Raw genomic sequence first — 21,658 nt, forward strand, 5'->3', positions numbered from 1 at the left:
GCAAAAAGAACCACAAAAGATGCATATGCGCATCCTTCGTAGGCCCTTAGAGCACAACGGCTGACATTTGCAAATCCCCTGTGGACTTAATCATGGTGAATATCATGTGTCGTTTGTGCAGCACACTTGGCCCTGGCTGACGTTAGTGGTAGTAATTCACCACCACTTGTGTTCAAACATATCTTCTCTCTTTCCCTGCAATCCTCATCCCATTTTTCTCTGTTGCAAACTTTCACCCTGTCCCATATGTCTCACAGAGCATATGGGGAGCCGAGTTGCTGCAGACAGAGACCATGTGTCAGGCAAATAGTCATGTCACTATTTGCCTCTTGGAACTTTAAGAATTTTAAGTCTATTACACGTATTGAATTATCCTTTTTTTAAAACATGTTGTCATAACTGACTGTTTCGCTAATCTCCCTTTCAAATCCTCCTCCTCTCTCGGTAACAGCGTCACATCAATTGCTACAACTCATTGTTTACCGTCCCATGTGCTATGAGTCTTTGGTAGCCCGCCCCCTCTCCACGCTCTAGCCAATCACGTAGCTCCCGCACGGTGACGGACCTGCTTCTGCAGCCAATTGCTGCCTGCTCTGAATGCGCGTCATCGAAGGAAACATGGCGGCACACATCATCAGAGCCGTCAAACGGCTAGCTCCTCAGTAAGTCACCTAACGTTTCCTTCCTTCCCTTCTCTCTTTCTCCTTAATGTGCCACCTGTCTTGTCAGGAGCCACACCTGTAAAAACGTAACGGTGCTCATTTTGTTCAAACTGTTTCCGCCGTGTCACCCTAACAGCTGTTGATCCAATGCCACTTGTTTTGCTTGGCTGGGCAGAAGGAGGCTAACGTAACTTCCAGGCGTTTGCGCCGCTGTTTTTGACGTTATGCTGGTGTGTCATCGCCGTGACGTCAGCTCAATGGACGAAGTGGAGCCGCGGTCGTGGCTGCGAGCCTCGATAGTTATGCACATAACTTGTGTCGTTGACCACAGCGGCTCGAAGGGGATTCGATGGTGTCCCGTGCTGCGGGGGCTCGGGATAAAGAGGACGCGCTAATCGATACTGGTACCAAAACACACCCCGGGCACCGCAAAGTGACACGCGACAACAGAGCAGACGAAACGCGTGCAAAGGGGGACGCAAGTGTGTGTGCGCATGATTGCCTATGCGTGTTTGTGTGAAGGACTCTTGTTGGTCATTTCTGGCCAAAAGGCCAATTATAGTGAGATGTGCTTGGATTATCAGCCAGGATCTGAGCCTTCGTTTAAAAATCAGAAATGAGTTATTTATATATACATCACTATGTACCCGTATGTCAAATGGGGAATAGACTGCTCAGTATGGAAGGACTAACCATTCTAGTTTTGGAGCTCACTGTTCCTCTGGAGAACATACCTGAGGAGGCATGTGGAGCAGAGCACTAAGAATATGAAACTTACGAAGTAACTTCCCAAAGGATATTGCAGTATAATAGGTGAAGATAAAACAAGCTATTATTTGGAGTGAATAAACACTTCTGATGAGCCCGACTATGGATTTTGCCAACAATGCAAATGAATTTCTAAAATATTTTATTGAAAACAATTTCAATATGACCCTTTTTGCTCTTGAGTGGTATTATTAAAATGTAAGCAGTGTTTCTCATATATAATCTAAAAATATTCAATGCTAAAAATCGGCTAGAAAATTCTGAAAACTATTTCTCTGTGGTACAAAGGTGGTACATTACAAAAGCTATGTTGGCGGCATCCTCCGATTGAATGTGATTATGATAATTAAGTTTATTGAAATCCTCAACACATGAGTCTGTACAGAAATGCAAATATAAAACCAATTCAACAACTGAGCCAAACAAAAGCCAATTACACGGTTTAAATCCGTAACTTAACGGCAAAGGTCAGTGCTTGAATGGTAGGGAGTAGGCCTGTTGGTGAGACCATTATAAATAATACAATCTACATGTATTGTATATTTATACCATTTCATTTTTTCAGTCATTCACACAGTTTTTTTTGTCTTTCAATCCCAATCTTCTCCAAGTACTTGATGCAAAAGAAAAGATAGAACCAGTCAAGGAGTCTCAGCACTGTGAAGATGTACTGAGGCACAGCAGCGGCTAACTTTAGCATGCTAATATGTTCACAAGGACAAGGCTATCGGGCTGTTTAGTGTGTTAGCGTGCCCACGTGCACTAGACACAAAGGACGGCTCGGGCGTGTGGGACTGTGATTAGTTTTGTCATAAACCAAATGATTGAAGGCGTGTTAACTAATGATGCGTTTACACAATATGACCGACTGCGACAGGGAATTTACGTTCCAGAGCAGCGGTGTCAAACACATTTTAGGGCCACATACCACCCACTGAAATCACAGGCGAGTGTCCTGTCGACGGGGCGGGGGGGGGGCATTGGGGCGCGGATGGTCCGGTCGGGTGCCGGAAATCTCAGTGACTCTGTTGAGTGCAACGCATGCGCTAAATCATACAGTGCAACACCCAGTGGACTGATTATTATTCTCACGGTAAAGTCATCCGCCGGGCCAAACTGGAGCCCCCCCCGCCCGGCAGGCCGGATCCGGCCTTGAGTTACACACCCATGTTGTGGAGTATTCACTAGTGCGGTTGCTCCCAAAGTCCCCTCCTCCTTCATGTGTCAATCATCCCAGTTTGCCTCGTCCCGGTGACTGGAACAAGTTGTCAAAAAGAGAAGCCAAAAGTACACTTTCATTCCTACCCAAATGTAATAACACGTTTCTTATGCACCTGCTTTTCATTTTGCTTCTCTGGAACAAGGTAAATAAATATTTCCTGCTGTAGTGTAATGTTTTAGTTTTGTCCAAAAGTTCTATCCATCTTTGAATGTCTTGTATCGGCTTGCCTTCTATCGCTGCTTCTTGGCCACGTCTTATTTGTTATTAAGAATTGGTAGTCAATTGACTTAAATAATAAGGTCAAATAAAAATGGATTTAAAAGTGATCACTGTGGTTATCGTGGTGCAATGCGGCTGTGATCTATCTGAGACGTTAAGGCATAGTTACTAAAATGGTATTGGCCCTTAGTGTAGATGAATTAGTCATTATATGTCAGGGACGCAGTGTTTTTAGAAACATAACTTATACTGATGACTAAAAGTTGTAATTTAGCGTTTGCTGCTTTTGATTTTATTTTGAAAATCTCAATTCCCCCAACTTAATGGAACTGCAAAATGCTTCTGCTGGACTACCTCTTTGAAAACCAACGAGCGCTCACATTGTGCATTAGTCTTCGCCATGGGGTTCAACGGCAGATGGTCAGCAGTCAAGGTGGCCTGCGGTGCTCTTCTACCTTTTCTGTGACTTCTCACGCAGGTCTCATTATCTGGCATAATTAGAAACTTCCGGCACTCTGAGTGCCACAAAGAAGAACGTGAGCGGGTTTGATATTCCAGCAACGTGTCCGCACCGGTCAACTGCGTTGTGACATGTGGCTCTAATTCAGGGCGCAGGAATCTCCAGAGGCACAAAGCTGATGATCCTGCCAAATTAGAGTGTGAAGTGATTGTCACGCCGGTCTGGTGTGCTGAACAGAGAAGAAAAAAAAGACACAATGTGTTCTGACCTCCGTAATCCCCCTCAGTGTCTCTCATTGTTCTTGTAACATTTACCAATTCTTTGCAGTGCACATGAAATGTCTTTACGGATGTCCTACTGTATGCAGAACCCGTATTGCTGTAGCAGAACCCAACAGGAATCCCATTAGCGGGGTTGAGATTTCATATGCCCCACGCATGAGAAATCTCCACCCCCGCTAATGGGATTCTTGTTGAGTGTCTGTGGGTGAAGCGGCGCCTCCCTGGTTAAACGTGTCTCTCTCAGAGGGCTGTGGGACCAGGGGAGGAATGTGTGCGCTCGTTTTATGGAAAAGCCTAGAGCCCTCGCCCTGGCATTGGCGGCAGACTGCTCTTTGTCACAAACACCCCCGTGTCAAAGATGCAACGGCATCCTGGAGGAAGCATTGACTGCCGCTATGAAGTCGACAAGTGATGAAAGTAGCCTAGAGGTTGTCAATTAAGCGAGCCGAGGCCTGGACCTTATAAGTTAATGGGAAGTTTCCCCTTTCAGGGCCTGCTAGGACTTTATAGCACAGCTTATAAAAAAAAACAAAAAAAAACCTAGCGTAATGCTCCCCTATAACGTTTTCAATTAAGAGAAGGCGCATAAAGCAGTGCAGACACTTGGCAGTCATGCTAGAATGTTTTTTAAGTGGCATTTGCCATAAATTGGGAGGGGAATTTTTCAATTCCCTCAGTTGTTTTAAAGCAGCAGCTACTGTGCAGAGTCTTATTCTGATGGTATTTCCTGCTGACTGGAAGCATTACAGACTTCCTGGTGTCTCCCCATTACCGGCTCCTTCAGCTCGCTCACATGGCGAGTTTTAAAAGCTGTGTGTCTTCGCAGTTGTAAAGACATTAGAAACAAGAGGGAAATTTAATATACTTATGTTAAACACTTTATTTTTGTCATAAATCCCAATGTAATTTCACAGTATATTGGGAAATTACCACTTTAACCTTAAGAGGAATTTCCATGTAATGCAATTAAAGACAATCAGATAAGAGTATTGTTTGTTAACATAATTGCCACTTGAACAACACAGAGCTCTTGTTTGTGAGGCAAACAGAAATAAGCAATGCTTTCAAATGCCCCCCCCCCCCATCATCTGGTGTCCTCTGTGGCGGCGCTTGCTTGGGCAGCTTCCGGTAGATAAATAACTGAGTGTTGAATAAACAGCCGTGTGTTGACACCTCATTTCCTCATTGATTGGTGGTGGAAGCCAAAGCTTGAGGTGTGTGGCCATAATCCAATCAAGCAGGAAAACAACCGCGGCGACTGTGTAACCAGATTCTTCAGGCCCAGTAGCCTCGAACCTCGCGCTCGCTGTCGCATCGTTTTTTGTGATACCTTTTTGAAAAGCCCATCCTCCTATTCACTTCGTAACGGCAAGGCGAAATATGCAAGACTGGCAAAACACACAATGGGAAAAGTAAAGACACGCCTCGATGTCGCCGCCTGTGGGTGTGTCCAACAGGCTTTTTCAATTTGAGATGTTCTGTTGGACTCTTTGAGCCAATTAATCAGTAAATCGCTCTATTACCTGTCGTTGACTCGGCTACAGTCCTGCCTTTGAAATGTGTTACCGAGCATTAAGCTGACACATGTTGCCGTGTGAAAACAAAGCGGGTCGTGGAACGCCAGCTGAGTAAACGCGGCCCTCGGGATGGCAGCGGAGAGAGCGAGAGGCCTACGCTTGTCCTCGGCGCCGACGGAGGCGGGACACACACACACACGGCCAGCAGATGGATGCGTTACCCCGCATCCCCAAACCAAAACAAGTGTCTCTGCTCCAGCACGGAGCGCCTTTGATCCGCGGCGCATGGCTTTGGGCTTCGGAGCGGGGCTTCTTTTCAGGACCCCAGAGCGCACATGGAACCGCATCTGTATAAACAGGGGAGGAATGTGTGAACAATGCAGCGAAAGAATTCGGTTCCAGAAACGCGGGGTGTGCTGGACCGAGGGGTGGTTTGTGTGGTTTGGGAGACGGAGCGCGGTGGTCGGGGTGAGGGAGAAGCTGGGGAAATATGCTCTGTTTTTTGTGATAACACGAGTGAGGAACCATCGTGCCAAGTGCAACGAAAAGATCCTTCTCGTACGTGTGGTGCGTGGCGTCAAAAGATTTTGACACAGCATAGGTGACGATTTATTATGTTGCATTTGTAAATGCATTTTTTTTGTTTCTTGCACGAGCTGCTGCGAGAGGTGTCGTGGTTATCCAAGGCACCCGTCTTTAATGACTCACACGTCATGGTCCTTATCTCTTGGCATCAAACTAATAAGACCTCCTGTGAGACCACCCAATATCTTCCTGATTGTCTTGACAACTTGTAGCCGGTGTTGATCTATTTATTGAACTGTATATTAAAACATTCACCGTAGACAAGATTAACAATTTCTCATAAAGAGTGTGTTGGGGGGCTGCTACAGTTCAGCCCATGCAGAATTAATTGGGCAGCCGTAAGAGTTTTCTGTGTGGGCAGGATATTGCTTCCAGATTTGGAGTCAGCGTCACCGTCAAAAGGCCGAAGGGGCTCTCGGGCTATTAAGCAGATACTGATTTGGGTTCAGTTTACACCTCAGGAGCCTGTTGGGAGGACACTCCCGTCACCGACACCGGACCGGTGTCATCAGTCGCTCTTCTCCTCGTCCGCCACAGTGGTGTTGTGGTCTTTTCCCGCGGCACCGTAGGTTGGCCCATCGCCATGGTGACGGTTGTTCCTGGGCGATGAGGTGTAATTTACCCAGCATTTCCTGTCTGATACACAGCACCTTAATGAGAAAGAGGCCTGCTTTTACAGCAGCATGTTTGTTAACCAGGCACAGCGGGGTTTCTGTCTGTGTGTGTGTGTGTGTGTGTGTGTGTGTGTGTGTGGTTCTCTCTCTGCCACTCTGCCTTGGTCGTTTAAGCGCACGCACACCTACGGGACGGTCCGCACAGGGGCGCGCGCTGTGGGCACACGGCTGCAGTTCCTGCTGTGACCCCTAGGTGTCAGTGTTGACAGTAACGGGGACCTTGAAAGCAGCTGAAACTGTTTGTACAGCACCCAGTGAAGTTTCACCCCTTAGATGTCCCTCATTAAACAGTCCCACACTGTCACTAAGTGACTGCCAAGGAAACTTCATTGGGAACATTAGCAACTGCGTATGCAGGAAAAAAAAGAAGTTAAAATGACTTGGTAGGATGCATCTTTTTTAGTAAGTAAAACTAGTGTGTAAAGTGGTAATACTGTTACAGCAAATTGAATTTACATTTAATTGAAGATCAGTGAAAGGATTAATCAGGCTCATGTAACAAACAATAAGTCTAGTTTTACAAAGTTTGTTATCTGCCGAGTTTCATGTCATTTGCCCATTGATGGTATTGACCTTATTGATGCTGATCCGATCATTACCACATGAAACACGGCCCCTCTGAATTGACGGTGCGATCCGGTTTCTGATTCGTCGCGGCGTGTTCAGAGAGCAGTCGGCTGCTTCTCTGCTGGTCTTGCCATGTTGTGGAAGTGGCTCACGGCACGAGTTGCAGACCGGCGGCCTCGCTGTCAGCTCAGGACTTCATTAGAGCCGGGCTGCAGCGGTACCACACATCCACTCTCCCCCAGCATCAAAGCACACTCTTTTAATATGAAGGCTCGTCTTCGTGTCCGTCTCCCCATCAGCGTCTGCTAATGATGCACGCCGCACACGTTTTTCTAACATTGACTTACTCATCTGCCCGTCACTCATTTTGACACTCGATCTCTGCCTCCCTTTCTCTCTCCCTCCCCCACCTCTCTCTCTCCCTCTCTCTCTGTATTTGTTTGGCTGCTGGGTTTTGTTTGTTTATTGTTTCCAGATGGCAGACGCAGACTTCATTTGTGCTGCTTTCAAGTTTCCAGAGAGCTTTTTACTGCTTTGGCTCAAGCGCTTATCCTGTTTCCTCTCGTCGTGCTTTATGACGGGCCTTTTTTTAATACGTAGCAACTGGAAACAACTGTCACTACCAGTCTGAGAGCAGGAGAAATCAACGGATAAAAGCCACAACTCTCCATCTGAACATCACCTCTGGCGACATGAGCAGTCGATCCATAGCCGAGAACCATAGTCCATAGTGTTTGCTGCTCCCAACTTCAGCATCAGGGGTCCCACAGGGAGAAAGGCAGTGCACAAAAAGTGATTGTTGACTTGTGTGTGTGTGTGTTTTCTTTTAGGACCTTGCCGAGTCTAGTCTGGGCATCATTAAGCGCTGTGACATCACCTATTTACAGGAACACAGGAGGTCCACCGGCCTCGTAAATGTGTGGGGGAGGAACCATCGCGCGTCTTTACTCATCGGATGCGGTTTTTAGGACGGAGCAGTAATCAAAGCTCTCGGCTGTATTACCCCCCCACCACCACCACCCCCCCTTCTCCTTGAGGAGGCCTTTTCTCCACGCTGCTGTTGAATGAGTGATTACTCTGGCATTCCAACCTGCTTAATCACATTTAGAGCTGTGATTTAACACAGAATAGCGGAGGCCAAGGTGCCCCCTCCAGGCCCCAAAGAAATACTCGCTGGAGGAAAACCAACCTGTTTGGTTTCATATTTCTGGAGCAAATAAGTTGACCAAGGAGGACTTTTTTTTATCAACCTCATGTCCATGTCCATGCAGAGGAGTCCAGGGTTGTTAGCTGTGTCACTGTTACATGAAGTCCCGCAGTGTCTCCAGTGACATCAGCCCTCATCACAATGTCACTTCCGTGCTCGGTTAGGACCCACCCGGCTCCACGGCGTGAAAACCCAGGGAGCAGATATGACGGGAGTCACAGCGGCACTGTCCTCCCCCTGACCCGGCCATGACCCCTGCACGAGGGGATCCGAGCCGAAGTGTGAGGGGATCCGACTTTAATGTCCACCTAATCGGTGGTGTTTATGCTTTGCCACCACTGAGCGCCTGCCCGGACGGCTAATCCCATCAGCATTTGGGCTCCTGTGCCGGGGTGAGGGAGAGGACAGCCTGGTGTGACCCACATCTTCGTGCCAGGACGGCTAACAACACTCGGGCTCCACCGAGCAGCTCCGTCAGGGTTTACTACGAGGGCCTTTGCCAGGGTGTTTACTACTGGACTGTCTGGCACAACAAGATAATGCCCCCTAAAGACACAGCCACTCTCACTAAGGAGGGTGTGCGCTTTTGCATCATGTCTTTGCAACTACATAAGAACAATCTGGAGCAACATCGATGCTGTCGAATATTATAAACAAATTGACAACCAATTAATAAAATGCATTCAGTGTAATTCCAGTGTGCAGATATGCTTTTGAAATTATGTAATTAACCAATCGTCATCTTGTGAGGAGCTATACGGGCGGCTGTGGGCGCGGCCCAGAGAGGAGACTGTCGGTGGCTCCTAAGGAGGTTAGCCTAAAATGTAGCCGCATCAGTGATATCTCAACTAAAGAGGATCTCTGTGTCCTGACTGGCTTCTGGGAGAGTTTGATTGACAGGTCTGACGGGGATTTGTTGATTTATGATTGTTGAGAAAAAAACTGACCTTTTACATTTTCCTACACCGTTAACGTTCCAGTGGCGTGCAAACTGTGAGCGATGGATCAGGGTCGCTAACGGTGCTGAGAACGTGCGGCTGGGTGGTATGGCCGAAAATTCAATTCACGGTATTTTGTAACCACGGTTATGTATTTTGCACAGCGATGAATAAAGTTTATGTTCATTGTCAGCTTGTTTTCTTTGGTAGAGAAATTCCAATTGAGCACAAATGATTAACAATAAACTAATTTACTGTTAGACGATTGTGTAAAAGTCCGGTCGCTTGTACTGCCATCATGAAATACTTTACTTCCACCGTTGTTTCAGTGAACTGACACCATTGCACTCACTCTGCTGCACCCAGAGGAGGTCAGAAACCTGCTCGGTCCACATCCAACCTCTGCACACACACACAGGAAACAAATGAGCAGCTGGCTGTTTGATGGTCTAATTTAAACCAGTGGATATTTTTGAGCCGTTTCAATCCCCTGCCCTGTGTGTGTGTGTGTGTGTGTGTGTGTGTGTGTGTGTGTGTGTGTGTGTGTGTGTGTGTGTGTGTGTGTGTGTGTGTGTGTGTGTGTGTGTGTGTGTGTGTGTGTGTGTGTGTGTGTGTGTGTGTGTGGACACAGGGGCATAATAAAGGAAGTTGCTTTTATGCGAGGGATGGATAGTTTTCCTATTTTGCTGTTGAGATTTATTCTAAATATTTAGTTTTCCATTTAATAACAAGGCTATTCATTGATATGGATGCCAGGAATGGCTGCACCACCCTTTCTGTGAGTGCCTCTTGATCTGCAGTTCACATTTTACGTCTGTTTCATCTGCCCCGCTTTCGCCTCCAAGAAAAGCACACAGTCAGTATCTATTCACACCCCCCCCCCTCCACACCAAAAAGTCAAGAAAATCTTTGGACGTATTACAGTAAAGATTCAGCTTTATTTGTGAGACCTGCTTATTAAACTGTCTGATCCACATTGCAGAGGCTTAATTGGCCTTTAATTTGCAATCGTAATTAATGCAGGACACTAACATCCATCTGGGATCATGGGTTCACATCAAACAAACCTTTGAAAAGAGTTAACATCATTGCTGGGGCCTAATTAGCACCTAATAGGTAATGTGGCAACAAACAATTACTATCTCCTTTTGCTTCTATTAGCCCAGCCAAGGACTGCAGACACCTCCAGCTTTGCTAATAAAGTAGTTGGTGTTTGCCAAAATTGGCCACGGGTGCTAAATGCAAAAAATGATTTCATCAAAACCTTCAACTCGGGAGTTAGAATTTTGGTCCGACGTTGGTCTTTGCAAGTACTTACTCTCCCTCTTCATGATCTAACCTAAAGAAAAAATAGTTTGACTTGCATTTAAAAAAAAGACAAAAAAAGCATTGTCTTTCTCAGCAAGGTCTCTAGTGCTCCTCTAGCTTTTTCTCAAACATGCACCAGGTTGTTGGGCCGGGGGCTCATTTGTTTAGCCGGCTAAGCTTATTGAATCAATACACGTGCGCTCGCCTCCACACAGACGCTGTGCAAAGTTTGGCTTAACTTTGATGTGTCTCAGTTGAAGAAGAGACCCCCCCCCCCCCCCCCCCCCATCAAAGGTTTGCAGATGGACTGATGGACGAAAGGTGGCCCGCGTTCCCTCCGTCTATTTGTTTGAAACAAAGTCTGCTGTGAATTACTTTGCGTTTCTGCCTCTGATCTAAATGTAACACATGAGGGCCAGTCCTTCTTTTCCGTTAAAGACATCCTCCCGGAGTGGTGTTTGCTCTGGTGGATGTTGCCATGAAGGTGTAGCCCAATTAGACAGGAGCAAATTGCCAAAAGGTGTCGGAAGAGGTGCTTTTAAAAACAATTCAAAATATAAAGCGAGAATAGAGACGATTCTTAAGTCCCATCTTCGATGATGCGGCACTTCCTCTGGCTTTTGTCTCCAGTCTTTTTTTTGGGGGGGGTGCAGCTGTCGGGGAGATGCGGAGAGGGGGGGGTTGAAGGTGCTATCCACACTTCCCCCTCCCCGAGGAAAGAGAAAACCTCAGGCCACGCGCCACTGCACCCCAAACACTAAATAGGAGCATTAGACACACCGTGTTAGCGGCTGCTGGTGTTTGGAGCTGTGGTCGTGGGTGCGTGTCTAGAGACGCCCGCATTACCGCAAACACACACACACACACACACACACACACACCAACAGCTGCACACCACACCGCACAGGTCCTACGCCCTCCACACCCACCTACAAAGACAATGGATTTATTCTTTTGTGCCCCATCGACGATTTCTGCTTCTTCCTTTGCTCGTTGACCCCTCTCGGCTTTGAGTACCCCCCCCTGCCCCCCCCCCCCACCCCGCCTGCTACAGATCTGCACTGTGAAAATAGCCACAAGGCCTGTTTTCTTTTTTAACCCATATGTAGCGTAAAGGAGTCTTGATTGTGTGGCTACTTGACATCACACCTCAGCAGGGTTCATCCAAACATGAAAATGAATTCACAGCTAAATGCTGCTATATGCAGCTGTGTTGAGAGGAAAAACCAAACACAGGTTTACACCGGGGAACGGCCTTGTCATTAACAAATAGAGCCTGAAGGCAGCGTTCATTAATGTGCAAAGCAAATGGACCCCCCCCCCCCCCCCTTCCCCTCGAACGCAACACACAAGTACACAATATGAATGCAATGGTCATTCCAATAAAATTAAGAGCCTTTTGGATCGCGGGGAATTTCAATTGGCATAACAGGGATTGACCTAAATAAAGTAGATGTAGAATATTCCCGGTGCTGCTTAAAAAAAATCCAGTTATTGAAGGAGGCAGAATAAAATCAGCATAATGAGCTGTAATTGTAAACAGAGCCCGACACTCACAGGAGAGCCGCATTGATCAGTCTGAAATGAGAAGCTTGGGTTCCTGTTGCTCGCCATGTTTGCGAAGCGAAATGCCTTTTGGGCTTGTGGATGTTGTTCACCAACTTAAGTTCGAAGTACTTGGAATTATTGAAAATGAAACCGTTTGAAAGTATTGTGGCCTTTTTAGCTGCAGCCACGGCGTCCTTTTAGACTGTTATGAACTTCAGCACAAAAGTACTTTGGCATGACTTTGTCTCGCAGCAATGCAAATGGAATTGCCCCCTGATGCTTTTGGAATGCACCCAGCTGGCCTTTAAAAGGTGATAATTGGAAAATACAGGATGAAGCCACAGCCGAAGTGGGGACCTTGTGTTAGACTGGTTAGCCGTAGCAAGGGTGGAGAGGAGAAGACGGCGGAGGTGTTGGAAGAGATGCATTGTCTTTCTTTTCTGATTCAACTGCGAGCAAAAGGCAAAGAGAAGCAGACGCCTTCGACAAATTGTGGTTCAGGTCTTCCTAAAACAATTGTCAAACTGATTTGCCATCGGTGGCAACCGCTTTGCAAGCAAAATATAACCAGAGAATATTGTTATGATCCTTGTTGGCTAAAGGGTCACTGCACATGCAACATAAGCAGAATCCCCCCACTTAGTTCAGGCAACAAAGGGCTGATGGCAACCACTCATAGACGTCAGTAGCGGTTCGATGCAACTGTGTCCATTTTGATATTTAACAGCGGAATGAGACCGAATTGAGCATTCAGGACAAATTGAATGTAGACTTTCCCTTCAAAATACCGCTTGATCACTGTGGGCAGCAAACGGATCATTGCAGAGCTTCAAATTGTTGCTGCTGGAAATGGTTTTGTATTTGGAAAATTGTCTTTTGGAATTTGGGAACACCTGGAATGTCCCGTCCTCATTTCTAAATCCTGACAGCATTCCTCTGCTTTTTGGGAAGGAAGTGTAGATGGAAGGTCAGGAGGTCTAAAAAGCAGCTCTTCCCTGTTTACAAGGCAACATTCGGAGCACGTGGTCCGTGGTCTCCCTGTGTTGGCCTAACATAGTGTGTAGGGCTTAGAGGATGTGACGGTGATATGAGAGAGAGAGAATCACGGTGAAAACAGTCTGCATGTCATACGCCATCCCCCCCCCGTGTCATTCAGCAGACATTTCCAACGACAATATGCCAACACCCCTCGTGCCCTCTGTTCAGGAAACCTTTTACTAACTCCAGATGGAATGTCCTTAATGACTTCCCGTACCCGATGCCCACGACACAGTCTCACACACGCGTCAGTAATCGCCATTCCCACCAGCACTGGGTCCTCAGCTGTACCTCACGAATCACTGGTAGACATTAGAATTAAACAAGGCTCTTTCATTTTCGGGTATTTTGGCACACTTAACATACAGTTTGAAATCTTCAATTACATTTTTTATATTTCTGTGGAAATTCTCATTACATCCCCAATGTGAATGTAAATTCTATGCATACGTGCCAACAAATGGAGTTGTCGTGATCATGGATCCCAGGATGAACTCTACATCAGCGTGAAGGGCGGTGCGTTTATATCTGTCTGTTAGAACACAGCTCACTCTGGAGAAAGTACCCATCGCCTGAAAATGTCCTCCTCAAATAGGTATCAGCCGCTTCCATACGCGGGTTCAGTCTGGTCCTGGATCACCGCGCCGCCAGACACATTTCCACGATCCTCCCGGGAAGGAAAGGAAGGGGCGCTGGTTAGTGCCTGGTAGCCGGCCCTTGCCCACGCCACACCCTGGGTGGAGAAAAAGGCCACGGTGGGGTCCTGCTCTCTCCCGTCACTTTCCACAATGTGGTCGGGTCTGTGTTTATGTTTCTGAACATTTCAGCTGCGAACGCACGGGAATGTCACAGGAAGTGTGACGGCACAACACCCTCTTTTCATCCTTACACCAACATCGATCAACCTTTCTAAAGCTATCACACTGCACGGGATGGACGCGAATAGTCCATAGTGTGGAAAACACAGGAGTTGTTATCTGGTGCCACTGTATAATTAAAAGCTCTAATTTGCCTCAGTAAATTGGAGACCTGCAAACTTGTTGCTTTTTGGCGAAATCGGCCATTTTTAAATCAAAATATGTCATCCATAGTAGATCTGAAGAGTTTTTATTTGGGCGTGGGGTCAACTGGCCGCGAGCGTGTCTGTGATTGGAGTGAGACGAGGAGAAAAGGTGATGTTGTGATCTCTGATGTGACGTGACGAGCGTTTGTCACTCAGCGTTCAGATCTCCTCAGCGGCTTCGTTTGCCTCCAACATTTCATCCGTCACTCCATATCAGTGTTGAGCTACCAAACCCTCTTTTTCTGTCAAAAGGGACTTGCAAACAAATGTAGTGATTCCTTTCTGGTGTTATTGGAGCCTTTTGGGGTGTCTGACGTGAAAGCGTGTGTCGTTCTGCAGTTACTGTCCTCGCGTCAAAATGGAGCGCGAATGCCTCAAAGCTGCAGCTGGTCCTACAACGTCCATTACAGTTATTTCAGCGTTCGGTGTCACGTTTTTCACCACTCATGAGTTTGCAGGTCTACAATTAATAGTTTCAAGTTCTTTTCAATACAGCATGATGTTCATTTAGTAAACTACGGCTCATTTAGACCCTAAAGCAGCTTATGGTTTGGGGCGGGGCTACCTTGTGATTGACAGGAGTGTTTTACAGGAGTTTTCAAATCGTTGTTGAAAATTTTGGCAGCCTAAAAAAAACAAAACTCAAGACTTCAAATTGGTAGTCCAAAAACAAATGAGTGACTACATCCACTTATTATAAACAGACGATGATTATAACACATTTTAAATTCCGTAGTTAGTGGTTTTGTTGTCCTTTACCACATTATCTTGTAACATAAGTGTAATGTAGGATTCTTCAATAAGAAGTCAATTTACTGGCCCAGAGGACCTTAAAAACACTCGATGGAAAACGCCTCCCCAGGAGAAACAGCAGCTGTTGATCATACGACCCGGGACTGTTCCGTTACTCCGCCGTGGTTTTTGGCCTCTGCCCAGGTTGAGTTTTGTTTTCACGCACAACCTCCTCTATCGGCAGCACCCGTTAACACCTCCATGGAATCCTCCTGGCCCTTTCTGGAGACGGGGAGACCCGTAAAAAGCCAGCCAGTGTTTGTGTAGCTTCCACGGGGCTCACCGGCTCGCCGCGTCAGCCGTGTTGCGGTGAAAGCCGCTACAAGAATTCTCTCCATGTGGCGTGCAACAGTCTGACAGCCCCAGCCTCCTACTCGCATCGCAGCTTTTGCCACAGGAAATGTGTTGTTGATTTAATGATGTGTGTGTGTGGGGGTGCGTTTGTGGTGGAGACCCGTTTACAAAGTGAATTTAAACTCTGAGACAAACAGCTCTACATAAGTAAACTAACATGAATATAATTACTGATGTCGAGCAATTTTGTAAACGGGTACACATTTATTGTGTTTGTTTACGACGCACAAAAGGGGGATAGGAGTGCATTTTCCCCCCCCCAGCAGCGCACCTCCTATAATGCCGGGTAATTCATGTAGAGTTGTGTAGCAGCTAAGGGTTAAAGCGCGATGCGAACAGGCATACCTCAATCCTGTAAGGCCTCATGGACCGACTAGAAGGGGCTTTGGACTTCCAATCCCTTCTTTTTTCCCTTTATGTGGGCCGTGGGGAGGGGATCTGGGCTCTGCTATGGGGGGTTGTGGCCTATATAATACTTCCATGGTTTTGGCAGTGCGATTTTGGAGAAACTTCCTGGTGTGTCAGGATCAATCGGGCCTAAGCCAGTCTTAATTAAAGGCTTGGGGCTGGGCAGAAGTCGAGGGCAAAAGGCAACCCTGTTGGTTAGAAGAATGAAGCTTCTGTCATTACGACACTATAGGGAGCATCAGCTTTATTAATTCAAATTCCTCCTGCAGCTCAGTGACGAAGCGCAAATCCGGGTTAGATTCTGTTTGTGTCGCCCAATAGGAATTTAGAGGGGAAAAAGGAGAACTCATTTTTTTAAAAGTGACCGCGTATTTAGATTACGTTCGGTAAACCTCAACAAATTCAGGATGGACAGATTGCTCAGCAGTTTGTCAGCCCACAGATTTGCTTTCACTTGATAGATACAATTAACTGTAGTAATTAAAGAGCCAAATATCCATTCTTTTCAGCTTGCACAATTTGTGTATGTACTTGTTTTGAAACAAAAAGAGGGATTTGATGAAGGACACCATCAAGGCATCACTTATTTATTGTCATCTACTCACTGCTCGTGAAAATGTCCAAAAAGTAGGTTTAATAGCATTAGAAGCTTAATTTTAAATGTAAATTTAAAAGCAGCTGTGTAACAAGTTTTAAACTGCAGTTACTGTTTTCAACCACTCGGGGGCACAGGCAATGTACAGGGAAGAGAAGAGGAGCCCTGGGCTGTGTGTGTGTGTGTGTGTGTGTGTATTTATTAAATGGAGTATGATCCAAAAGGGGCCACGCTCACTCGTGACACATCATGTAGCACATGAGAGGAAATAAGACGAAGGCCACAGATGTCTGTTTCTCCCTTTGCCTCCAAATCCAAACGACAGACAGACAGACAGCGCCTTAGTATGTTTTAGTCTCCCGAGCGGATCTCTCCAGCACACCCATCTGTCGGATGGTTTTTAGCCTTTTTGTTTTTTTCGCGTGGGTCTGAGGAGGGGTACGGGGGCGGTGTTTGTGTCTGTGCCCGGCTGGGTGGTTGGCTGGGTGGGGGCAAGAGATCAGACACGGGCGCATATCGCATCGCGGGCCAAATATCCTAATAGTCTGATGTACCATCTGATCTGCTGTCCCGGTCACATCCATATCCAGGACTCATCAACCTAGATTGTCCCATCTAGTGCAAGTTAAAAGCCGTTTTTATTCCTTTTTTCTCCTCCGGCCCGTTCCACACTTTCTCCCTCGATCCACTTCCGACTTAATCACTGCATCTGCAGTGACCTGTTTAATCCCCTTCGTCCACATGCACCTTCTCTTCCCCACCAGAGGACCCGTAACACCTATAGAGGCAACCAGACAGGCCTCACGGGCTTCTACTCTCAATCTAGAATTAGGTGGATTTTACAGTTGTTTTACACTTGGAAACAAAAAAAAAAGAAAAAGCGTTTATTAAAAAGGTACTTGTTGCATGTGTCCACCCCGGATAATTACCCACGGGGTCCAACGTTGTCTGCTGTGTAAATGCGAAGGCCACCGGTGAGCAGTGAGGAGGGTTCTCACCTGCAGGCCTGATGCCGTTAATGCATTCACATCGCTGAGGGTCATGTACCTGTGCCAGCCCCCTCGCTAGTTCTAATGCATTCGGGCCTCACGGTGTCAGATGGGCCCCCGGTGATCCAGCTGGTGTGTGTTTGTGTGGGCGTGTGTGTGTCCATATGGTTCCGTAGCAGCATGTTGGAAACGTTCTGGTCTTGTGCCAAATGAATGCAATGGACATAAATGTGTGTCTTTATATTGAACCCTCCCAAACTGTGTGTACTGGCGGCGAGGTCACGTGATCTATCCACTCGATGGCGATGGCGAGAGGGAAGGCCGGGGCCCACTGCAGGCCATTGGCGGAGTTGTTGCTTAAAAGTAAACACAGAGCAATCCTCCCCCAACCCTCCCTCCCCCTCTCCCTCCCCCTCTGCTGCCACAGACGCAGCTACTGGACTGGAGGAGAAAAGCTCCCCGTTTAACTCCGACGTGGAAAGCAACTGCCCCCCAGAGAACAAGTGTCAGCCTCAGAATAGAGCGCTGGTGATATTGCGTGGCCCCCCCCCCCGGTTTTATGGTTTGCATGTTAGCGAGTGCTGGTGTTGATGGAGGTGACAACTAAGCATCCGATGATCACAGGCCTCGCAGCCATCGCTAAAGAGATAAGCGATCTCGGCCGGGCAGACGGCGGCGGATAAGTACATAAAGGCCCCGTTGCTTTCTGTGTACCACAGTGTTGGCATCCCCCCCCCCCAGATGTTCTGCAAGCTTTATGCTTCATATTTGACTTGCTAATGTCACCCAGCCTGTTTTTTAGTCCCCGGTGGTGCTTTTTGACACCCAAGTAGAGTTCTCATCTTTGTATATCATCAACAATCTCTGCGTTAAAGGCAATTCGTTCGGAACGTTTGAACTGTTAATGACTTGCGTTTGGGAATGGGGGACCACCTGAGATATCAACTGCCTCTTGCCCCCCCCCCCCCCCCCCCCGAAAAAAAGATATTTGCATGAAATGTTTATGTTTATGCTGCTTTTGATTTGGTTGAAGGGGGTCAAGTGGTCCCTCCACCCTGAGCAAACGGGGACAGTGGGACAGCCGTTGGGACAACAAGCCTCCACCAAAAACGGCCGTCCTGCCAACTGCTCCCTGCCGGCGAAAACCCCCCCACCCCCACCCCTAAGCCCGGGACTGTGATCCGTAGCCGGCATAATGAAGCCATATAAGCCTGTTATTTGCCACTTTACGGCTTGTTTTATGAAGGTGAGCCGACAAGCAGCTCCAGAATGGTTCCTGTCGCTTTAACAGACACATTACCAAGAGAAAAGGAGCGTTTGGGGTTTGGGGGGGGCGGGCGGCCGGAGAATGGGCCGGGGCTTTGATGGGTAGCGGTCTGGCTGGAGGCTATCACTGGTACATTTTATGTCTTCCACCTTTTGTGTGTTTGTGTGTGTGTGTCTGTGTGTGTGTGTGTGTGTGTGTGTGTGTGTAGGGGGGCGGGGGGGGGGCCCTATTGACGTTTGACCTATGTTCTCATTCCCGCCTCCTCCTCACTAATCAATTACCACATCGATCCATTAATCAGACCGGGTGATGGCCAGTGAAAGGGGCCCGTGGGTATGTGTGAAGAATGGTGGGATCGGCCCCGGGCTGTCGTGGAGGAGGCCCTTCACCTGTGGAGTGCACCGCCGCTCGGCTTATTGCACGTTATTTTTATTCACCCGACAATGTGGGTTTTTCCTCCAACGTGGACCAGAATAAGCTGATTTGTTACATTTTTTTTTCTTTTCACACTAAAATCCTCTCCTGTGTGAGCAGAATGTCACGGATAGATGAGAAATCAAGCCCATCCGTTTCATGTATCACACACACACACACACACACACACACACACGTGTGCCTATTGACATGTTTTCTACAATTGTAAATAACTCGTAAAACAAAGGGCCGTTGTCCTGCAGCCCAGAAGCCAGCAGCAGGACAATCGGCAGGAAGTGTTCTCGCTAACGAAGCTTTATTCGCCGTGACCTTGGCACAAACGCCAGCAGCCATTACAGTGTGTCAGTAAAGGCGAAGGAGGCCTCCTTAAATCACAGCGAACGTGTCTTTTGTCCGGCGGACGGTTTCCATCGGCGGTGCGGCGGGAGCGCACAAACAGGAACAGATCAGACACACAGATGGCCAGCAGATCACAACGGAAGCTGCGGGAGCAGAACCCACCGCGCTCTGATTAGGTTTGGTTTGTTGTGTTGTTCGGTTTGGCGTCTGCGGACTAAAGCCGCCACCCGAGTCCACAACCCACCCCCCCCCCGTGCCCTCTGCCAAGTGGCGCTGCCAAAATCAGGCCAAGATTTGGGGACGAAAGTACGAGAGTAAGCGAGACAGAGAGAGGGGAAAAAGCTGTGCCCCCCCCCCCGCCTCAGACTGACTGACCAGGGCCCAGCCGACAGTCACACAGCTCTTGTGGGTTTAGTGAATTGAGAAGACACTTCTTGTGTGGATTTTTCAATTCTTCAACTTGTCATCTGGGCCCGGGACTGCCATTGTCCCCCCCCGGGCCTTTTCTCCCTGCTCCTTCTGCCGAGACGAGTCGTGTCATCCCCTCGTGATCAGCACTTTTGTTGCCTTTGTTTTTGGCCCTACCTCAGAAGTCCATCTTGTCTTTTATGTCCCTGCCTTTCATGCATAAGGGAACAGTTGTGGCCTGTTGTGGGGCTGTTCCACTGCATTTCCACCAGTGGGGTTTCCTTTCATTCTCTTCAAAGTACTACAATGGGGCTCTGAGGGCCTGAATGGCCAATGCAGAGCGCACAATCCTACAGAGCCCGCTCATTTTGTTTTGCCAGAGTCAATAAAAATGCTAAGTTAAGAGCTAACCCCCTTGTGCCCTCCTCGAATGGAGCGACTTGTTTGACCTCCCCTCTCAATTAACTTTTAATGATAAATTCATTGATTTTCTTTTTTCTTTTTCAAGCTCTCATCTAAAACATATTATTCTGCACACATTTAATGCTTATTATTATTTATTTGTTTATTTCAAAGTAATATATAGTAGTGTGTGTATATATATATATATATATATATATATATATATATATATATATATATATATATATATATATATAAATGTATATGTGTAAATACACCCACAGCTTGACCTCATAAATTTGAGTGGATTCATAGAGCGGTGTGCAGAAAGGGAGACATGGCTGGACATTCAACTACAATGTCAACATAAAAACGACCTCTCACAAATGATATCTTTTTAATCTTTTACATTCTAACCCCCCCCTCGCACCCCTTGGTCCTGAGATGAAGACATTTCCATCCTCCTGCAGAAAAGGGATTAAACTAGTTTTATGTTGAGGGATGAGAAAAGAAAAGGGGAAAAAGTCTGCCGTTGTCTCCGGGCATCACGGCGGAGGCCTTGCATAAAAGCATTGTGTGCCGATTTGTGAGCCGCGAGAAAGCCGGGGGACTTTGGGAAGGATTACAGGTAGGCAGACATTGGCTGCCGAAGATATCCGCCATGACTTCATCCTCATTGTGTAGATTAAGGCATGAAACCCAAACTAATGAGACGGGAAAGGGGGGAGAAGATGTGCACAGGGGGAGAAGTGAGGGGTATTGTTGATGCTGAGGGACATCATTGTCGCAGGAATAAGCTTCTTCCTTTTTTCTTTCCTTTTCTTTAAAGCGAGAAGAGGAAGATGTGGGCCCAGAGGTGAGTGTAATCTCAGGAAGTGAGCTGAAAAAGAACTGATGCTCCAAACCAAAACGCCACATTAGGTAAAACGGCTGTAATTCAAGTCCCAAGGATCTCCTCGGCAGCTGGCGTTGCTGTGACGGCGTCAGAACCCACTGACGGAGGCTGCGCGCTAGTTTTAGTTTAACTAGTGAATCAACAGCTTAGCTCGGTATGGTCAACTCTGCATGAATGTATCAAGGTCCAGTGGGCTCGAGGGACCAGGCCCACCATCTCGTCCAATGGCAGGGTTTGGTGGTGGCGAGACTGGGGGCAGAGAAGAGAGACACAAGTGTTTGATTCTCTCCTTTCGTGCCTCTGGTTAATTTTTATGCATTTCTTCGCCGTCCAATTGTGTCCTCAGACCCGAGGCTGTGTGAATCCAACAGCAAAAAAACACAGCATCACGTTCAGTTCCCCCCCCCCCCACACACACACACACGCACACACAAAAAACAAGACAAGACAGGCAGGTGGACACAAAGGCAGGTAAATATTGATGACTTTTTGACCATCTTATTTCCCACCCGTGGACAGCTTTCTGCAGACTGTTCACGCATCAGGAATTATCGATTTTCCCACCTACTCTTTATTCATTCTTTATTTTCACCAAATTTGATTTGGATTCTTATGCAAACCACATTTAGTGGTATGCGGCGCTTGGTAAGAGGCAGCTGATTATTGCGGGGTACAAAGCCAGATCTTTAATTTTGTGCATTTTGGGCACAGCTTCGG

General features: G+C 47.2%; 1 protein-coding gene across 2 annotated transcripts in view; it reads left to right on the forward strand.

Moving 5' to 3' along the window:
- The first annotated feature begins 268 nt into the window (after positions 1–268).
- clybl (citrate lyase beta like) overlaps positions 269–21,658 on the forward strand; it is a 48,339-nt gene continuing 26,949 nt past the window's right edge. The window contains exon 1 of one of the 2 annotated variants that reach the window (XM_040200926.2): positions 269–662. In XM_040200926.2, the coding sequence (XP_040056860.2) occupies positions 598–662 (65 nt within the window). In that variant the 5' untranslated portion in view covers positions 269–597. Of the gene's footprint in view, positions 663–21,196; positions 21,413–21,658 lie in introns of those variants that run through there. The other variant, XM_078090796.1, reaches the window with a different exon arrangement.

This window comes from Gasterosteus aculeatus, chromosome 16 (assembly GCF_964276395.1).
Source record: "Gasterosteus aculeatus chromosome 16, fGasAcu3.hap1.1, whole genome shotgun sequence".
Classification (NCBI taxonomy): Eukaryota; Metazoa; Chordata; class Actinopteri; order Perciformes; family Gasterosteidae; genus Gasterosteus; species Gasterosteus aculeatus.